We start from the raw sequence: 19,508 nt of genomic DNA, 5'->3' as shown, positions 1-19,508 counted from the left end.
CTGGGCCAAAGGGTAAGTGCATTTGTATCTTATTTATTTTTTATTTTATTTTAAAAAATTTTTTATTTAAATTCAACTTAACATATAGTGTATTATTAGTTTCATAAGTAGAATTTAGTGATTCATCAGTTGCATATAACACCCAGAGGTAAGTGCATTTTATTTTATTTTTTTTAAAGGATTTCTTTTCTTTTTTTTTTAAGATTTTATTTATTTATTTGACAGAGAGAGACAGGGAGAGCAGGAACACAAGCAGGGGGAGTGGGAGAGGGAGAAGCAGGCTTCCCGCTGAGCGGGGAGCCCGATGTGGGACTCGATCCCAGGACCCTGGGATCATGACCTGAGCCGAAGGCAGACGCTTAACGACTGAGCCACCCAGGCGCCCGAGGTAAGTGCCTTTTAAATTTAAATAGATACTGCAGGGGCACCTGGGTGGCTCAGTCAGTTAAGCGTCTGCTGTCTGCTCGGGTCATGACCCCAGGGTCCTGGGATTGAGCCCTGAGTTAGGCTCCCTGCTCATGGGGGATCCTGCTTCTCCCTCTCCTCCCTGCTCGTGTTCTCTCTCACTATCTGTCTCTCTCTCAAATAAATAAAAATACATAGATACTGCAAAATTATCCCCATAGATTATTTGCCAATCCATGCTACCACCAAGAATATAGAAGAATGTGTATTTCCCCATATTTTTTTGTAGGAAACCAAGAGAGGAATTTGTTTTGCTGAGGTGCAGATTGTGTGGCAGAGAAAAGAAATTTCCTGTGAGACCAAGGAAGATGGCAGATGTCAAAGGAAGAAAAATTCATTCTATCTGGTAAAGAAAAAATTATTCAATGACACCTGTTAAAGCACAGTGAAGAAGACTTCATTCAAGGTGGGAGTGGACTATCATGATGGGTGTAGGGACCACTGAGGTGGGAGTTTGCAGCGGAGGAGAGAGGTTGGGCTCAACTCTGATTTCAACACAGGCAATGGGAATTTATATAGGTGGAGGTCAATGAACAGAAAAAGGAAACATCAGGGGTTGGAGGATTCTGGCTAAACCTGTTACCAAACTCAAACTTGTCCATGCACCTGACGTACAGTAAGCCAGCATCTGGGACATCAGTTTTGAAGCAAAAAAGTTTTATTATCAGAAGGGCAATGCAACGAGAAGGCAGAGGATCGTTCCCAAATTTGCCTTGCTTTGTTCAATCTAGGGCTAGTTTATACATGATTAGGTAGGAATGTGAGCACATGAAGGGAGGTTTATGGGCTTCTTGAAACTTTAGGGGGAAGTCTTGAAACCATTTGAATGTATGCATTCTCCTGGACAGTGAAGCATCATCTGGGACCTGGGGACCTCAGATAATTTTAAGACAAATATTACTGGGGCGCCTGGGTGGCTGTCAGTCAAACATCTACCTTGGGCTCAGGTCATGATCCCAGGGTCCTGGGATAGAGCCCTGCATCGAGCTCCCTGCTCAGCAGGGAGTCTGCTTCTCCCTCTCCCACTGCCCTTCCCTCCTTCTTGTGTGCTCTCTCTCTCTCAAATAAATAAATAAAATCTTAAAAAAAATAGACAAATGTTACCATCTGTTTTCCATCAGATTCTTATAATCAATGTGCAAACAAGGTATAGAGTGAAAAGGGCAAAGTCAATAATTAATCATGCACAGAGCTTAAGGAAACATAATTAAGCAAAGATCAGAACGTGAGGCTAGGTTAATAATACAGCTATAGTACAGCTTATACTTTCAAAACGGTCCCGAGAACCAAGTGTCTGGCTTCAAACCCACCTATCAGGGTTCTTGCTGAGAGCAGGGCAGGGGGATCACACCTGATTAGGGATGGTCGGGGTGAGGAACCAGATTTGGAGGGTGATTAAACATCCAGGATGGGGGGGAGGCAGGGTTCTGGTTAACCCGACTTAGGATTCTTGGTAAAATTGAACAATGCAAAGATGAATATGGAAGTCCAAAATTCAGACCTAGTTAAGAGTTGAGGGGAGCCTGAGTGTATTTGGTCAATGAAAGAATCTTTGTCATAGGCTCCATGATCCTACCTTGTGATCCTCAAATCTTTACTAGAATGTATTAAACTCATAAAGTGCCTGGTGGGAATGAGCTTATCTTGGAAGTCTGTGGAAAAGTTCATTTTGCACCCAGCTGATGTGAAGCAGAGGCAGCCCTGGAGATCCAGGCATGAAAGCAGGAAGGACATGAGGACCCACACAGAAAGTGGAGAGAAGGTTCTGGGCTTCTGGTGCACTGTTATTTATGGAGTCCTAGCAGAGCTGAGCTGCTCTCCAGGGGCAGGGGGGCTGCAGGGGACATTTAGGACATACACACACAACTTCTAGTTCATTTGGAAAGAAAGCTGATGCTGTCTGGAAAACATATTTGGGAATGACAACAGAAGTCTGTCCACCCTCCCCAAGTCCTCTCTAAAATGATAGCCCCACCTTCTTCCTTGGAAATGCTCAGGCCGGTGGCCTGGTTGAGGATGCAGAAGAAAAGCAGTGCGGAGCAGGGCAAAAGTCAGGGCTTGGGACATGGTTGGTCACCCCCTTTGGGAGTCTTGTGGTCAAACATGACTTCATCTCTTTATTCCTAACAGCTGCCTTTGCTGGAGCTGCAGTGCCACACTGGAAGATTTGCACGGGTTGTTGAATGTAATCCCCACAGCCAAACTCTATTGCACTGCTTCCCAAATTTGCTGCATATGCCAGAACCACCTGGAGAATTTTACAAACTCCCAGGGTCCAGTCATATCTCATGCCAATTAAATCAGAATGTCTGGGGATGAGGGGCGCCTGGGTAACTCAGTTCATTAAGCGTCTGCCTTCAGCTCAGGTCATGATCCAGGGTCCTGGGATTGAGCCCCATGTCAGGCTGCCTGCTCAGCAGGAAGTCTGCTTCTCCCTCTCCCTCTGCTCCTCCCCCATGCTCATTCTCTCTCTCTCAAATAAACAAACAAACAAACAAACAAAATAATCTTAAAAAAATATTAAGAATGTCTGGGGATGAGAATCAGGCTCAGTATTTTTTTAAGACCCCTAGATGATGCATTGAGCAGCCACATATGGGAAGCATTGCTCTATTACTATCCTTCCTTATAGATGAAGACTCAATGTGACTAAGGGCCCACAGCTGATAGAAGTTCTAGAACTACACCTTCTAAACCCACACATTAGCCACCAAGTGGAACTGCCTCAGAGCTTCTACAGGGTAGGATCAGAAATTCTTGAGATAGGGGTGCCTGGGTGACTCAGTCATTAAGTGTCTGCCTTCAGCTCAGGTCATGATCCCAGGGTCCTGGGATCGAGCCCCGCATCAGGCTCCCTGCTCTGTGGGAAGCCTGCTTCTCCCTCTCCCACTCCCCCTGCTTATATTTCTCTGGCTGTCTCTCTCTCTGTCAAGTAAATATTATCTTAAAAAAAAAAAAATTCTGGAGATACAGGAGACCTCCGAGTTCATCTTGCCATTTTGACTGTGACATTGTATTAGGGTTCTCCAGAGAAACAGAATCAATAGGATATTTAATATTTGCTTGTTTGTTTTAAGGAATTGGCTTGCATTGTTATGGAGGCTGAGAAGTCCCAAAATCTTTAGTCAGCAAGTGGGAGGCCTGAGAACCAGGAGGGCAGATGGTGTGAGATACAGGGCAAATCCAAGTCTGAGGGTGGAAAAAGACCCATGTGTCAGCTCAAAGAATCAGGCAGGGAGAGAGAATTTTTCCTTCTCTGGCATTTTGTTCTGTTTGGGCCTCCCACAGATTGGATGAGGCCCACCCACATAGGGGAGGGCAATCTGTTTTAAGCAGTCTACCAATTCAGCTGTTAATCTCCTCCAGATACACCTGCACAAACACACCCAGGATAATGTTTGTTTTAATTTTTTTTAAGTTCATTTATTTATTTATTTATTTATTTGAGAGAGAGAGAGCGTGAGTGGGGGAAGGGTCAGAAGGAGAAGCATACTCCCCGCTGAGCAGGGAGCTGGATGCGGGACTCCATCCAGGGGACTCCCAGATCATGACCTGAGCTGAAGGCAGTCGCTTAGCCAACTGAGCCACCCAGGTGCCCCTGTTTGTTTTAATTTTTATTTAAGTTTTAATTAGTTAACATACAATGCAATATTGGTTTCAAAAGTAGAATTCAGTAATTCATCACTTACAACGCCCAGTGCCCTCCTTAATACTCATCAACCATCTAACCCATCCTCCACCCACCTCCCTCCAGTAGCCCTCAGGTTGTTCTCTATCCTTAAGAGTCTCTTATGGTTTGGGGCGCCTGGGTGGCTCAGTCAGTTAAGCATCTGCCTTTGGCTCAGGTCATGATCCCAGGGTCCCACATTGGGCTCCCTGCCGAGCAGGGAACCCTCTTCTCCTTCTGCCTGCCACTCCCCCTGCTTGTGCTCTCTCTCTCTGACAAATAAATAAATAAAATCTTTAAAAAAAAAAAAGAAGAATCTCTTATGGCTTGTTTCCTTCACTCTTTTCTCCCCTTTCCCATATGCTCATCTATTGTTTCTTAAATTCCACATATGAGTGAAATCATATGGTATTTGTCTTTCTCTGACCGACTTATTTTGCTTAGCATAATACACTCTAGCTCCATCTAAGACATTGCAAATGGTAAGAGTTCATTCTTTTTGATGGCTGAGTAATAATCTTGTGTGTGTGTGTGTGTGTGTGTGTGTGTGTATACCACACCTTCTTTATCCATCAGCCAATGGACATTTGGGCTCTCTCCATAGTTTGGCTATTGTTGATAATGCTGCTATCAACATTGGGGTGAATATACACCTTTGATTTGTATTTTTCTATCCTTTGGGTAAATACCTAGTAGTGCACATACTGGGTTGTAGGGTAGTTCTATTTTTAACATTTTGAGGACCCTCCAAACTGTTCTCCAGAGTGCCTGTACCAGTTTGCATTTCCACCAACAGTGTAAGAGTGATCCCCTTTCTCCACATCCTCACCAGCACCTGTTTTTTCTTGTATTGTTAATTTTAGCCATTCTGACAGGTGTGAGGTGGTATCTAATTGGGTTCTGAATTGTATTTCCCTGATGATGAGTGATGTTGAGCATTTTTTCATGTGTCTGTTAGCCATTTGGATGTCTTCTTTGGAAAAATGTCTTTTTGTGTCTTCTGTCCGTTTCTTAACTGGATTATTTGGTTTTGGGGTGCTGAGTTGATAAGTTCTTTATAGATTTTGGGTATTAACCCTTTATCCAATATGTTGTTTGCAAATATTTTTCCCATTCTGTAGGTTGACTTTTAGTTTTGTTGATTGTTTCCTTTGCTGTGCAGAAGCTTTAAATCCAGATGAAGTCCCAATAGTTCATTTTTCTTTTGTTTCCCTTGCCTCTGGAGATGTGCCTGGTAAGAAGTTGTTGAAGAGACTTTTTCCATTGGATATTCTTTCCTGCTTTGTTGAAGATTAGTCGACCATATAGTTGTGGGTCCATTTCTAGGTTTTTCTATTCTGTTCCATTGATCTAGGTGTCAGTACCTTACTGTCCTGATGACTACAGCTTTGTAATACAGCTTGAAATCTGGAATCGTGATGTCTCCAGTTTTGTTTTTCTTTTTCAGGATTGCTTTGGCTATTCAGGGTCTTTTGTGGCTGTAAATCCTACAAATTTTAGGGTTGTTTGTTCTAGCTCTGTGAAAAATGCTGGTGGTATTTTGATAGGGATTTCATTAAATGTATAGATTGCTTTGGGTAGTATAGACATTTGTTCTTCCAATGCATGAGTATGAAATGCTTTTCCATTTCTTTGTGTCCTCTTCAATTTTTTGCATAAGTGTTCTACAGTTTTCAGAGTACAGGTCCTTTACCTCTTTAGTTTGGTTTATTCCTAGGTATCTTACTGTTTTTGAAACCCCATTGAAAGTGGGGTTGATTCCTTGATTTCTTTTTCTGCTGCTTTGTTATTGGTGTATAGAAATGCAACAGATTTCTGCACGTTGATTTTATATCCTGCGACTTTGCTGAATTCATGTTTTAGTCCTAGCAAATTTTTGGTGGAGTCTTTCAGGTTTTCTACACAGAGTATCATGTTGTCTGCAGTGAACATTTGTCTTCTTCCTTGATGATTTAGATGCCTTTTATTTCTTTTTGTTGACTGAAGGCTGAGGCTAAGACTTCCAGTATTATGTTAAATAGTAATGGTGAGAGTGGATGTCCTTGTTTTGTTCCTGACCATAGGGGAAAGGCTCTCAGTTTTTCCCCATTGAGGATGATATTAGCTGAGGATGATATAGCTTTCATATGTGGCCTTTATGATGTTGAGGTATGTCCATCTATCTCTACTTTGTTGAAGGTTTTTATCAAGAATGGATGATGTATTTTGTCAATTGTTTTTTCTGCATCTATTGACAGGATCATATGGTTCTTATCCTTTCTTTCAATAATGTGGTGTATCACATTGATTGGTTTGTGAAAACTGAACCAATCCTGCAGCCCAGGAACAAATCCCACTTGATCATAGTCAATAGTTCTTTTAATGTACTGTTACAACTGATTTGCTAGTATTTTATTGAGAATTTTTGCATCCATGTTCATCAGGGATATTGGCCTGCAATTCTCCCTTTTAGTGGAATCTTTGTCTGGTTTTGGAATCAAGGTAATTCTGGCTCCATAGAATGTGTTTAGAAGTTTTCCTTCCATTTCTGTTTTTTGGAACAGTTTGAATAGGTAGGATAGAAAAAATAGGTATTAACTCTTCTTTCAATGTCTGGTAGAATTCCCCTGGGAAGCAATCTGGCCCCGGGCTTTTGTTTGTTGGGAGACTTTTGATTACTGATTCAATTTCTCTCCTGGTTATAGGTCTGTTCAAATTGTCTCTTTCTTCCTGTTTCAATTTTGGCAGTTTGTAAGTTTCTAGGATTTTGTCCATTTCTTCCAGATTGCCTGGTTTTTTGGCATATAATTTTTCATAGTATTCTCTTATAATTGTATTTCTGTGGTGTTGGTTGTGATCTTTCCTCTTTCATTCATGTTTTTATCTATATGGGTCCTCTCTCTCTCTCTCTCTCTCTCTCTCTCTCTCTCTCTCTCTCTCTCTCTTTGATAAATCTAGCTAGGGGTTTATCAATTTTATTAATGCTTTCAAAGACCAAGCTTAGTTTCGTTGATCTGTTCTACTGTTCTTTTTGTTTCTGTATTGTTTATTTCTGTTCTAATCTTTATTATATCCCTTCTTCTGATGGCTTTAGGCTTATTTGCTAAGTAGCTCCTTTAGATGTAAGATCAGGTGGTGTGTTTGAGACTTTTCTTGTTTCTTGAGGTAGTCCTGTATTGCTATATACTTCCCTCTTAGGATTGCATTTGCTGCATCCCAAAGGTTTTGAAATGTCGTGTTCATTTTCATTTGCTTTCATGTACTTTGTTATTTCTTCTTTAATTTCCTGGTTAACCCAATTATTCTTTAGTAGGATGTTCTTTAACCTCCATGCATTTGTGGTCTTTTGGATCAGGTCATGATCTCAGGGTCGTGAGATCGAGCCCTACATCAGGGTCCACACTCAGCATGGAGTCTGCTTGAGATTCTGTCTCACCCTCTTCTGCCCCCTCCCCCCTCTCATGCTCTCTCTCTCTTTAAAATAAACAAATAAAAAAATCTTTAAAAAAGAAAAGAAACAAAAATATACATAAAAATAAAATAATTTTAAAAGGAATTAATATAAGAAAAAGATGAAATAATAATAATAATAAAAGTAAGAAGGAGGCTAGATCCTATTTCCTTTAGAGCTGCAGCTTTGCAACACTCTATGATCAGTAGACTTGGTGTGTGCAACGTGTTTGTGCTGGTCCTCTGGGGGAAGGACCTGCTATGCTTCTCAGGTGGACCTGTCCTAGTGGAGATGCGCCTGCAGGGCACAGAGAGGTGGGGCTTGGAATAACCAGCTCTGGCCTCCACTAGTCGGTGCTGTTTTGCTCCCTGAAGGCTTTCAGTGCTGACGGGCTGGATGAAAATGGTGGTGCCCTCCTCTCTAGCCCTGGAGCTGAGAGTTTGTGCCCCCCACTCTTCAGGAAGCCTTCACAGAAGAGCAATCAATCACCCCTCTAGCAAGCACAAGAGTTCCAATTTCTCCACATCCTCACCAACACTTGTTTTCCATGGTTTTGATTACAGCCATCCCAATAGGTAAAAGTGCTATCTCATTGTGGTTTTGATTAACATTTCCCTAATGACTGATGATGTTGAACATCTTTTCACATGTTTATTAGCCATTTGTATATCTTCTATGGAGAAATGTCTAATGAAGTCCTTTGCCCATCTTTTTAATTGAGTTGTTCATTTTTTGTTATTGAGTTGCAGGAGTTCTTTATATATTCTGGATATTTAACCCCTATCAAATATATGATTACCAAACGCGTTCTCCCATCCGGTAGGTTGTCTTTTTTTTTTTTTTTTTTTTGAAGATTTTATTTATTTATTTATTTATTTGACAGAGAGAGACAGCGAGAGCAGGAACACAAGCAGGGGGAGTGGGAGAGGGAGAAGCAGGCTTCCCGTGGTGCAGGGAGCCCGATGTGGGACTCGATCCCAGGACCCTGGGATCATGACCTGAGCCGAAGGCAGACACTTAACGACTGAGCCACCCAGGCGCCCCTCCCATCCTGTAGGTTGTCTTTTCACTTTATTGATAATGTCCCTTGATGCACAAAAGTTTTTAATTTTGATGAAGTCCAATTTATCTATTTTTTCTTCTGTTGCTCATGTTCTTGATGTCATATCTAAGAATCCATTGCTATATCCAAGGTCATGAAGATCCTAAAACCTTGTTTCCTCTAATTTTCTTTTCCCTCCCCAAGAAATCTCATTCATACCTCTATATGTGCAAATGGCACCAAAATGTCTATCTCCACCCTAGACCTGTCCTCTGTTGATTGCCTAGACCTTGGTTCAGCTACTTACTTATGTCCCCACTCAGCAGTCTCAATGGCACCCCAAAATTCAGCATGTCCAAGTTCAAACTCATGATCTCCACACCCAAAAAGCTAATTGTCTTCCAGTGTACAGTATCTCAATAAATGGCATCTATATCCTTCCATTCAAGGATATAAGCCAAAGTCTAGGAGTCATTCTTTCCATCTCCCTCTTCTTAAACCCCAGTATCCAATCCACCTTGAAGTGCTACCAATTCCATCTCCTACTATCCACTGTCACTGCCACCCTCCTGGTCCAAGCCACTGTCTCTCACCTGGACTATACCAATAACTACTCTCCTTACATCCACTCCATGCCCACCCCAAATCTGTTCTTCATAATATAGCCATATCATCTTTACAATGTGCAAGTGTGATATTATTACCTCTCCCTAAAATTCTTCAAAAAACTTTTTTGTGATGCTTTTCAACTATAGGCCCAAGTCATCTTGTATTTCTCTCCCCCTGCCCTCCTTGAGCTCTATAGTCCAGCCACACTGACCATGTTTAGTTCCATACACACATCAAGCTGTTCTTCACATATCAGGCCATTGTACAGGCTCTTTTCTGTGCCTGGAGTATGGTATCAGTCAGAGACCTGGCAGGAAACAAACATCATGTTCCAAAAGGGTACCTGTCTTGGTCAATTCAGGCTGCTATAACAGAGTACTGCAGCCTGGGTGGCCTAGAGACAAGAGAAATGCTTTTCTCACAGTTATAGAGACTGGAAAGTCCAAGATCAAGGCACTGGCAGATTCTGTGACTTGTCAGGTCCTGCATTCTGGCTCATAGACCACGGTCTTTTCTCTGTGATCTCACTTGGCAAGAGGGATGAGGGATCATCTCTCTCTGGGGTCTCTTTTACAAGGTCATTAATCCCAGTCTTGAGGGTTCTACCCTCATAGCCTAATCACCTCCCAAAGGCCCCATCCCCTGGTACCATCATGTTGAGGATTAGGTTTCATTGTATGAATTTTGGTGGGAAACAAACATTCAGTCTATAGCAGTAACTTAATAGAATTTAATGATGGGATTTTTTGAAAAGTTGCAGTCAGGGCTAAGGGAAACACCACCCAGGGACTAGCAATGTGAGAATCACAACCAGGCCTAAAGAGGCAAGAATAGTTCCTGGGAACCAGTGAGCTTGAGGTTGCAGGTAAAGGGCCTGTCAACAAAAGCAAGTTGTCCAGAAAACAGATGCTAAGATGAGATTAAGCATGCAAGGATTTTATTAGGGAAAATACTTATGAGAGAAAATGGGGAGAGAACCAAGAAAGGCTGGGAGAAAGATCAGACATGATGTAAATCTGACCCCAAATAAAGAGGGAAGGAATGATAGGTAGGACCATCCTAAACTGTACAGATTGAAGAAGTTTTGTCAAGGTTATCAGGGAGCCCTCTAGCCAAAATTAGGCAACAGAGAAGTCCTGTATCTCCCAGGAATGCCTTAGTATCCCTACTCCACAGCCACTGACTGGGAGCAGTCCATGCAAAACATGGCCTTGGTGCAATGCTGGAGTGGGTTTCAGAGTACAGAAACTAGGGCCCCCAGTTTATTAAGCTTTCCACAGTCAGAGGTCTGTCTTGTGGTTGCCACAGAAGCCACAAGTAGAGGAATACCACCCCCCCCCCCAGGCAGGGAGGGAGACAGAGGAATAAGTACCATGACCTCACTCTGCTGCCTCGCACTCATTTTTGGGGGATGCCTCCCAGTGGCCAAACCCAGCTGGAAGCAAAAGCCTGGTGAGGCAGTCCCACCTGGGCACCGAGCAGGATGGGGAAGGGTAGAAAGTAGATCCTGAGAGGCAGATGCCTTACCTAATCATTTCCTACAATTCTGTCCAACTCCAGCTCATACATCACTTCAGGAAATCTTGTGCTGGACCTTTGGGTAGGACAAGTTCCTCTGTTGATCCAATCTTTTCCTTCCTTGCACTTACCAGTGTGTCGCTAACTATTCTCTCATATGTGCCCCTAATTTTTCTCCCATCTGACTGCCAGAGTGCAGGGGCCACTTCTGCTATTTCTTGCCATTGTATTCTGAACTTCTCATACTGTGTCTGGCACAAAGCAGATGCCCAATGAATCGTGCTTGAGTGAGAGAATGAGCGAATAAGGATTCAGAGCCAAAAGTTCCCCTGAACCTCCAAACGTGCTCAGCATTTATCCGCATATGGAGAAGCTGAGGTCTGGAGAAGGAAGTGGCTGCCCAAGATCACCTAGACCAGTTCTTCTCACACTACATATGGTTCATTTTTATTTCCCATTTGTCGGCAGACTGACACTATTGTAATACACAATAAAAGTGAATTTCTAGAAAAATGAAATAAAAACACAAAAACCTATAAAATACAAGCCCGTTTTTTATATAAGCAATTAAAATTGTTCTATCAAATTTATAATGTTTCTGAAGACTAACTTAATTTCTACACTTTTCTTCTCTTGGAGCAGTAACAGTTGACAGACACTGACAGAAACCGTCAACGAGGGACCCAGTGTAACCGCTACCCCAGGCTGCATCCCTAGGCAGGACTGGACCTCCCACCCAGCCCTTCCATGTAGGTTCAGGAAGGAACCATAGGCAAGCCAGCCCTTCCCAGCCCTGGTCTCCCTGGAACTGAGTCTGAAGTCTGTACCTGTTTTGGAGCTGGCTTCCCTCTATGGCCAGTTGGGACCCAGCAGCCCCCAGATGCAGTGCTCCAGGAGCTGTGAGGCACAGACATGCAATTACAGAGCTGCCATCTGTATACTGCTGCCTGCCTCTTTCATGCAAACTGCAGTCCTTTCCCCTGGATGCAGGTGAGCAAAGGGGCCTCTCCCTGGTCCTGCAGAGACTCTGGCCTCTCTTGCAACAGAAACACTAATCTTTTCCTGAGAGAGCCCTGGAGGGCAGCAGGTGCAGCAATCCCAACCTGGGGTGCCCAAGCCTGAGGTGGCCTGGCTATGCAGACGGAGGTGTTCCTTTCCAATGGGGAGGCCCAGGTCCAGAAGGGAAGGCTGCCCACATTTCATAGGAGAAAGGAGCCAGTGACTCCCCCTTGCTTCTCCTCTTCTCAGTGGCCCCATTAGCATCCATGCTGCAACTGCCATGCACTCAAAAAGTACCTTCACCTCCAAAGATCCCCACATCTTCTTTCTGGCTCTCTTCCAATCTATTCTCACAATGAAGCCAAAAGCAGGTTCCCATCAGCTTAAACCCTTTTAAAGTCTTCTCGCTGCTCTCAAATTCAGGTACAATTGCCTCGCTACAGCCAGCAAAGCTTGCAAGCCTGGATTGATCCACTAAACCCACTAACAAAACTCTACTTAGATGTCTCAAATGAACTTAAAGTTCATTATATCCGAGTTGAACTTGATCATCCTTGTAGACCTGTCCTCCTCCAGAGTTCCCCCATCTTGCCAATAATATCACCTTTCACATAGCTATAGTATCCAGAATCAAGGATTTAGTTCTGATACCTCCTTTTCCCTCACCCTCTGCAGCCAAATCAGTTCCAAATGGCTTTTCCTCCTATCTATATTTCAAGTCCATCCACCCCTCTCCACCAGTCTAGTTTCTGTACCATCACCTTTAGCCAAGTGACTATGTTAGCCTCCCACCCAGAACCACACATCCACCTGGGCTCTTCTCTACCCTTTCTCCTTGCTGCAGCCATACTACAGGTCCAGTCATACCCCTCTGCTTCAAGCCTTTCAGAGCCTCCCCACTGGTCTCACAGATAGGTTCAACATCCTGACCATGGCCAGCTGGACCCTGTACATGCTACTTTCTGCCTCTTCCAGCCCATCTCCACATCTCCCTCACACTTCTTTCCGGTGCTCAAACATCATACTCTCCCCCACCACAGGGCCATTGTACACATGCTACTCCCTCTGCCCGGTGTGCTCCCTTCTCTGTCGTCTCCCTTCAGCCTACTCCATCTGCAGGTCTGTATTAGAATGAAACTTTGACAAGGTAAAATTCCTAGCATATGCATTCCTAGCACAGATAGGTGGCCATGTCCTTGACTTCACTGTAGAGGAGGAGCCACCTGCCCACACATTTCCCTCCCCACCACCTCTCAGGCCCCCCACGCAGAAGCAAAACTCCTCAGTGCAAACACCCACCTCTAGGGGGCTCCTGGCAGGCCCTGGCTCTGCCCACTGGCATGGCAGATGAAGGCAGAGCCTGAGTCCATGCATCAGCCTAGGAGGTGACATAGGGGCTGTGTTCCCAGCTGGCACACACTGCAGACCTAAGCTCTAAGGACAGGAGTTTGGGATCCCAGCACCTCACTGCTAAGACACTACCTCACAGATGATATCATCCACCTACCTCATCATTGTCCAGATAGTGCTTGGAGCCTAGAAGGGAAGAGGGGTTCATCCAAGGCCATTTTGTCAATGGCATAGTCCAAATAGGAAGCAAGTCTCTTTACTCCCATTTCAGTGCTCTTTCACATCAAAAAGGAGGGATGACAATGAGAAGGCATACCATCAAGAGGCTTCACAAGAAGCAGATACAACAAAGGAGGTGAAGCAGAAAAAACATGGGACTGGTTCTTGAACTCACCTGAGACAGCCCCATACACCATAAGAAATAACTGAATAAGACTTTGTGATGGATAAAAGGCAGACTGTGACTACAGGAGGTGCTGCTCCATGTTGGTGAGGACCAGAACTGGTGAAAAAGTACTGGTTATTACCATTCATAGGACCGCAGCCAGTCTACAGTTGGGAAAGGTCTAGGAAAACCCAGTTTCCATGTTAATAACAGCAACTTGTATCTAGGACTCTCTGAGATGAAATTGGAAATGTTCTTTAAGATACTTTTAGCTGTTTCAAGTTTGGCAGGGAACATCCAACCAAAAATACCTGAAACAAAAAAAGATATTTATTCTCCCATTTTCCAAGAAATCTGGAGGAAGTTTCAAGGATTGGTTCAGTGGCTCAATGAGGTCATTAAGGTCCAACCTCTCTCCATCTTTTCATCCTGCTGTCCTCACCAAAATGATGATGTTCCCCTCATAGTTGTAAGACAGCTGAAGTATCTCCAAGGAATCACATCACCACACAGACAATTTCTCCTCCCTTCCACCCTCTATTATCTTGGATTGGATTACATTCTTTCCTAGGAGGTCCCATTCTCCCCAAGAAACTTCCCTTAAGATGTGATTGGCCAGGAGGGCGGAGCAAGATGGCGGAGGAGTAGGAGACCTGGATTTCGTCTGGTCTCAGGAATTCAGCTGAATAGGGATCAAACCATTCTGAACACCTATGAAATCAACAGGAGACCAAAGAAGAGAGTAGCAACAACTCTCTGAACAGAGAAGCGACCACTTTCTGGAAGGTAGGACGTGCAGAGAAGTGAATCCAAGGCGATATTCAGGAGGATAGACGGCGGGGGAGGGGGCCTCCGTCAGGCGCTTCTGGCAAGTGATAGAGACGTGGAGCACAAAATCAGAACTTTTAGAAGTCGGCTTCACTGAGGGACGTCACTCCAGTGGCTAAGCTGGGGCGGAACCCTCACGGGACAGTGTGGTCTCAGGACCCTTGGGGTCAAGAAAGACCGGGGGTGCTGAGTGCAGCAGAGTCCCCAGGTATCGGAGCAGGGAAGCCGGCTGCAGAGACGGAGCCGAGGCATGGGCTCTCACTCAGCTCGGGGTTGCCATAAACTGTGATTCGCAGCACAGTCAGGCCACTACTCCTCCAGCAGGGACACAACAAGTAGCAGAGCCGGGGAGACTCCCCTTCCTCCCCCGGGAGGAGTGGCGCGGAAGTGCACCGCAGGGATCTGCTGGGTTTGGAGACTCCACACGGGGTTGGGTGCCAGAGATAGAAACACTCGGTCACAGGCCGGGTGAGCACGCAGTGCGGCCGGAGACCGGGGAGCGGGAGTGACTGCTTTTCTCTGGGGGCGCACTAAGAAGCGGGGCCCCGAGTTCTCAGCTCCTCCAGGTGGAGATTGGGAGGCCTCCATTTTCACTCTCGTCCTCCAAGGATGTACCGAGAGCTTGAAGGGAACAAAAGCTCCCAAGAGCAAACCTGAACAGATTGCTTGGCCGGAACCGACAAGGGAGGGGCAATTCCGCCTCCATCAAAGACATTTGGGAACCACGGCAACAGGCCTCTCCCCCAGAAGATCAGCACGAACAGCCAGCAAGCCCAGAACAAGTTTACCGATCAAGGAGAACGGGAGAACTCCAGCACTAGGGGAATACTGCACATAGAATTCATGACTTTTTTACCATGATTCATTAGTCTTTCAAAGTTAATTTTTTAACTGTTTTTTTTTATTTTTCTTTGTCCTTTTTTCAACCAACATCTTATCAATCCCTTTTTAAAAACACATTTTTATTTTTCATTTTTAGAGTCATATTTTATCCCTTTATAGTAGTTACCCTTATTTTTGGCATATATATATAAGTTGTTCTCTCTTTAGAATTTTGAGATACAGTTTCTTCTAACAGATCAAAATATACCCTAAATCACTTGTGTATGGCTTTGTGCTAGTCTCCTGCCTGATCACATTCTCTCCCTTTTCTTTTCTTTTCTTTTTTTTTAAATCTTCTTCTTTTTTTTTTCAAACAACTTTTTATCTTATCAATTCCTTTTATAAAATCTTTTATAATTTTCATCTTTACAGTCATCTTCCACCCCTTCGTTGTATCAACCCTTATTTTGTACAAATATAAGTCTTTCTTCCTTTAAAATTTTAGGAGGCACTTTCTTCTAACAGACCAAAATACATCCAAAAGCTAGTGTGTGGCACTGATCTATGCACTAGCCTGATCATATTTGATCATGTTCTGTTTTTTTGTTTTGTTTTGTTCTGCTTTTGTTTGTTTTTATCTTTTTCTTTTTTATTTCCTCCTCTTTCTTTTTTCTTTCTTTCCCTTTCTTTTCCCCTGGTTTCAGATCTTTTCTGATTTGTATAGACTATATTTGCTGTAGACGTTGTTAACCTGTTAGAATTTTGTTCTCTCATTCATCTATTTTCCTCTGCACAAAATGACAAGATGAAAAAAATCACCTCAGTAAAAAGAACAAGAGGTAGTATCATCTGCCAGGGACCTACTCAATGCGAATATTAGTACGATGTCGGACCTCGAGTTCAGAATCATGACTTTAAAGATACTAGCTGGGCTTGAAAAAAGCATGCAAGTTATTAGAGAAACCCTTTCTGGAGAAATAAAAGAACTAAAATCTAACCAAGTCGAAATCAAAAACGCTATCAATGAGGTGCAATCAAAAATGGGGGCACTAACTGCTAGGATAAATGAGGCAGAAGAGAGAATCAGTGATATAGAAGACCAAATGATGGAAAGTAAAGAGGCTGAGAAAAAGAGAGAGAAACAACTACAGGATCACGACAGCAGAATTCAAGAGATAAGAGATACGATAAGATGAAACAACATTAGAATAATTGGGATCCCAGAAGAAGAAGAAAGAGAGAGAGGGGCAGAAGGTATATTGGAGCAAATAATAGCAGAGAACTTCCCTAATGTGGGGAAGGAAACAGGCATCAAAATCCAGGAGGCACAGAGAACCCCTCTCAAAATCAATAAAAATAGGTCAACACCCCGACATCTAATAGTAAAACTTACGAGTCTCAGAGACAAAGAGAAAATCCTGAAAGCAGCTCGGGAGAAGAGATCTGTAACCTACAATGGTAGAAACATTAGATTGGCAACAGACCTATCCACAGAGACCTGGCAGGCCAGAAAGGACTGGCATGAGATCTTCAGAGCACTAAACGAGAAAAATATGCAGCCAAGAATACTATATCCAGCTAGGCTCTCACTGAAAATAGAAGGAGAGATAAAAAGCTTCCAGGACAAACAAAAACTAAAGGAATTTGCAAACACAAAACCAGCCCTCCAAGAAATATTGAAAGGGGTCCTCTAAGCAAAGAGAGAGACAAAAAGCAGCACAGATCAGAAAGGAACAGAGACAGTATACAGTAACAGTCACCTTACAGGCAATACAATGGCACTAAATTCATACCTTTCAATAGTTACCCTGAATGTAAATGGGCTAAATGCCCCAATCAAAAGACACAGGCTATCAGATTGGATTAAAAACAAGACCCATCGAGCTCCGTATTGCTGGAGAAGGAGAAAAGTGCTTCGGATCTCTTCAGGACTCTTTGGTCTTTTGGGCGCGACACAAATCGAGTGAGGGAAGGAGGCAGGAAAATCCCCTGGATCCCTGCAGGATTAATTTATTCAAAAGAAATAACAGAAAAATACTCAACATGCAAAAGTCTTGTGAAGAAAATGAAGGAAAACCACAGAACATGCCAAAGACCGAGGCCGACCGCCCTTCGGAAGATGTACCACAGGAGGCGGAAGGAAATCCTCAACCTTCCGAAGAAGGTGTAAGCCAGGAAGCAGAAGGAAATCTTGGAGGAGGGCTGACCCAGCCTGGCCAGGGGTTTAAAGAGGACACTCCTGTGAGGCATTTGGACCCTGAAGAAATGATAAGAGGAGTAGATGAGTTGGAAAGGCTTAGGGAAGAGATAAGAAGAGTAAGAAACAAGTTTGTGATGATGCATTGGAAGCAAAGACATTCACGCAGCCGTCCTTACCCTGTGTGCTTTAGGCCTTGAATTCTTTTTTTGTCTGATATTAAAATCTGGCCCCTGCTTTCTTTCTGTTAGCGTTTTCTGATGTATCTTTGACCTTCGTTTTACTTTAATCATCTGGTGGAATTTTGTTTTAGGTAGTTTCCTTGTTATCAGCATCTCACTGGATTTTGTATTTTGACCCATTCTCCAGGTCTGTTTTTCAATTGGAAAGTTTCACACATTTGCATGAAAATATATTCATTATATATTGTGAAGTAAAACATAACAGGTTACAAAGCGATATATTTAGTATCAGCTCATATATGTAGGATTAAATCCCAAATTTGTGTGTGCGTGTGTGCGTGTGTGTATACATACATATATCAGAAACGTAACTGCTTATTTCTGTGTGGCGTTAGCTTTTTTCCTTTTGCTTATATGTATTTTTTCATGAACACATGTCACACACACACAAAGAATTAAAGTTTTATAAGTAAGAGTTAAATAATTTGCAACCAGCTTCTAAGGGCAATGGGGGCACCTAAACTCTTGATGGAAGAACTATTAAAAAAAATGTAAACCTCATTACCTCTGGATCTCTTAGCCAGAGGAATAAAACTGGCAATTATTACAGATAAAAAAAAAAAAAAAACAAGACCCATCAATATGCTGTCTGCAAGAGACTCATTTTAGAACCAAAGACACCCCCAGATTGAAAGTGAGGGGGTGGAAAACCATTTACCATGCTAATGGACACCAAAAGAAAGCTGGGGTGGCAATCCTTCTATCAGACAAATTAGATTTTAAAACAAAGACTGTAATAAGAGATGAAGAAGGACACTATATCCTACTTAAAGGGTCTATCCAACAAGATCTAACAATTGTAAATATCTGTGCCCTTAACACGGGAGCAGCCAATTATATAAGGCAATTAATAAGAAAAGCAAAGAAACACATTGACAACAATACAGTAATAGTGGGGGACTTTAACACCCCCCTCACTGAAATGGACAGATCATCAAAGCAAAAGATCGACAAGGAAATAAAAACTTTAAATGAAACACTGGACCAAATGGACTTCACAGACATATTCAGAACATTCCATCCCAAAGCAATGGAATACACATTCTTCTCTAGTGCCCATGGAACATTCTCCAGAATAGATCACATCCTAGATCACAAATCAGGTCTCAACCGGTACCAAAAGATTGGGATTATTCCCTGCATATTTTCAGACCACAGTGGTTTGAAACTAGAACTCAATCACAAGAGGAAAGTCGGAAAGAACTCAAATACATGGAGGCTAAAGAGCATCCTACTAAAGAATGAATGGGTCAACCAGGAAATTAAAGAAGAATTAAGAAAATTCATGGAAACCAATGAAAATGAAAACACAACTGTCCAAAATCTTTGGGATACAGCAAAGGCAGTCCTGAGAGGAAAGTATATAGCAATACAAGCCTTTCTCAAGAAACAAGAAAGGTCTCAAATACACAACCTAACCCTACACCTAAAGGAGCTGGAGAAAGAACAGCAAAGAAAGCCTAAACCCAGCAGGAGAAGAGAAATAATAAAAATGAGAGCAGAAATCAATGAACTAGAAACCAAAGGAACAGTAGAACAGATCAACGAAACTAGGAGCTGGTTCTTTGAAAGAATTAACAAGATTGATAAACCCCTGGCCAGACTGATCAAAAAGAAAAGAGAAATGAACCAAATCCACAAAATCATGAATAAAAGAGGAGAGATCACAACCAACACCAAAGAAATACAAACAATTATAAGAACATATTATGAGCAACTCTATGCCAGCAAATTAGATAACCTGGAAGAAATGGCTGCATTCCTAGAGATGTATCAACTACCAAAGTTGAACCAGGAAGAAATAGAAAACCTGAACAGACCTATAACCACTAAGGAAATTAAAGCAGTCATCAAAAATCTCCCAACAAACAAAAGCCCAGGGCCAGATGGCTTCCCAGGGCAATTCTACCAAACATTTAAAGAAGAATTAATATCTATTCTGAATCTGTTCCAA

At 42.9% G+C, this 19,508-nt stretch overlaps 1 protein-coding gene across 1 annotated transcript; it reads left to right on the top strand.

Annotated features, from left to right (window-relative positions):
• The first annotated feature begins 17,003 nt into the window (after positions 1 to 17,003).
• On the top strand, positions 17,004 to 17,872 carry LOC118356448 (transcription elongation factor A protein-like 8). Its single transcript, XM_035725185.1, has 2 exons — positions 17,004 to 17,044; positions 17,119 to 17,872. Exon 2 carries the CDS (start codon positions 17,159 to 17,161, stop codon positions 17,510 to 17,512), a length of 354 nt encoding a protein of 117 aa, XP_035581078.1. The 5' UTR covers positions 17,004 to 17,044; positions 17,119 to 17,158; the 3' UTR covers positions 17,513 to 17,872.
• The last annotated feature ends 1,636 nt before the right edge of the window (positions 17,873 to 19,508 follow it).

This window comes from Zalophus californianus, chromosome 17 (assembly GCF_009762305.2).
Source record: "Zalophus californianus isolate mZalCal1 chromosome 17, mZalCal1.pri.v2, whole genome shotgun sequence".
Classification (NCBI taxonomy): Eukaryota; Metazoa; Chordata; class Mammalia; order Carnivora; family Otariidae; genus Zalophus; species Zalophus californianus.
This window is presented reverse-complemented; position numbering and strand designations above follow the sequence as displayed.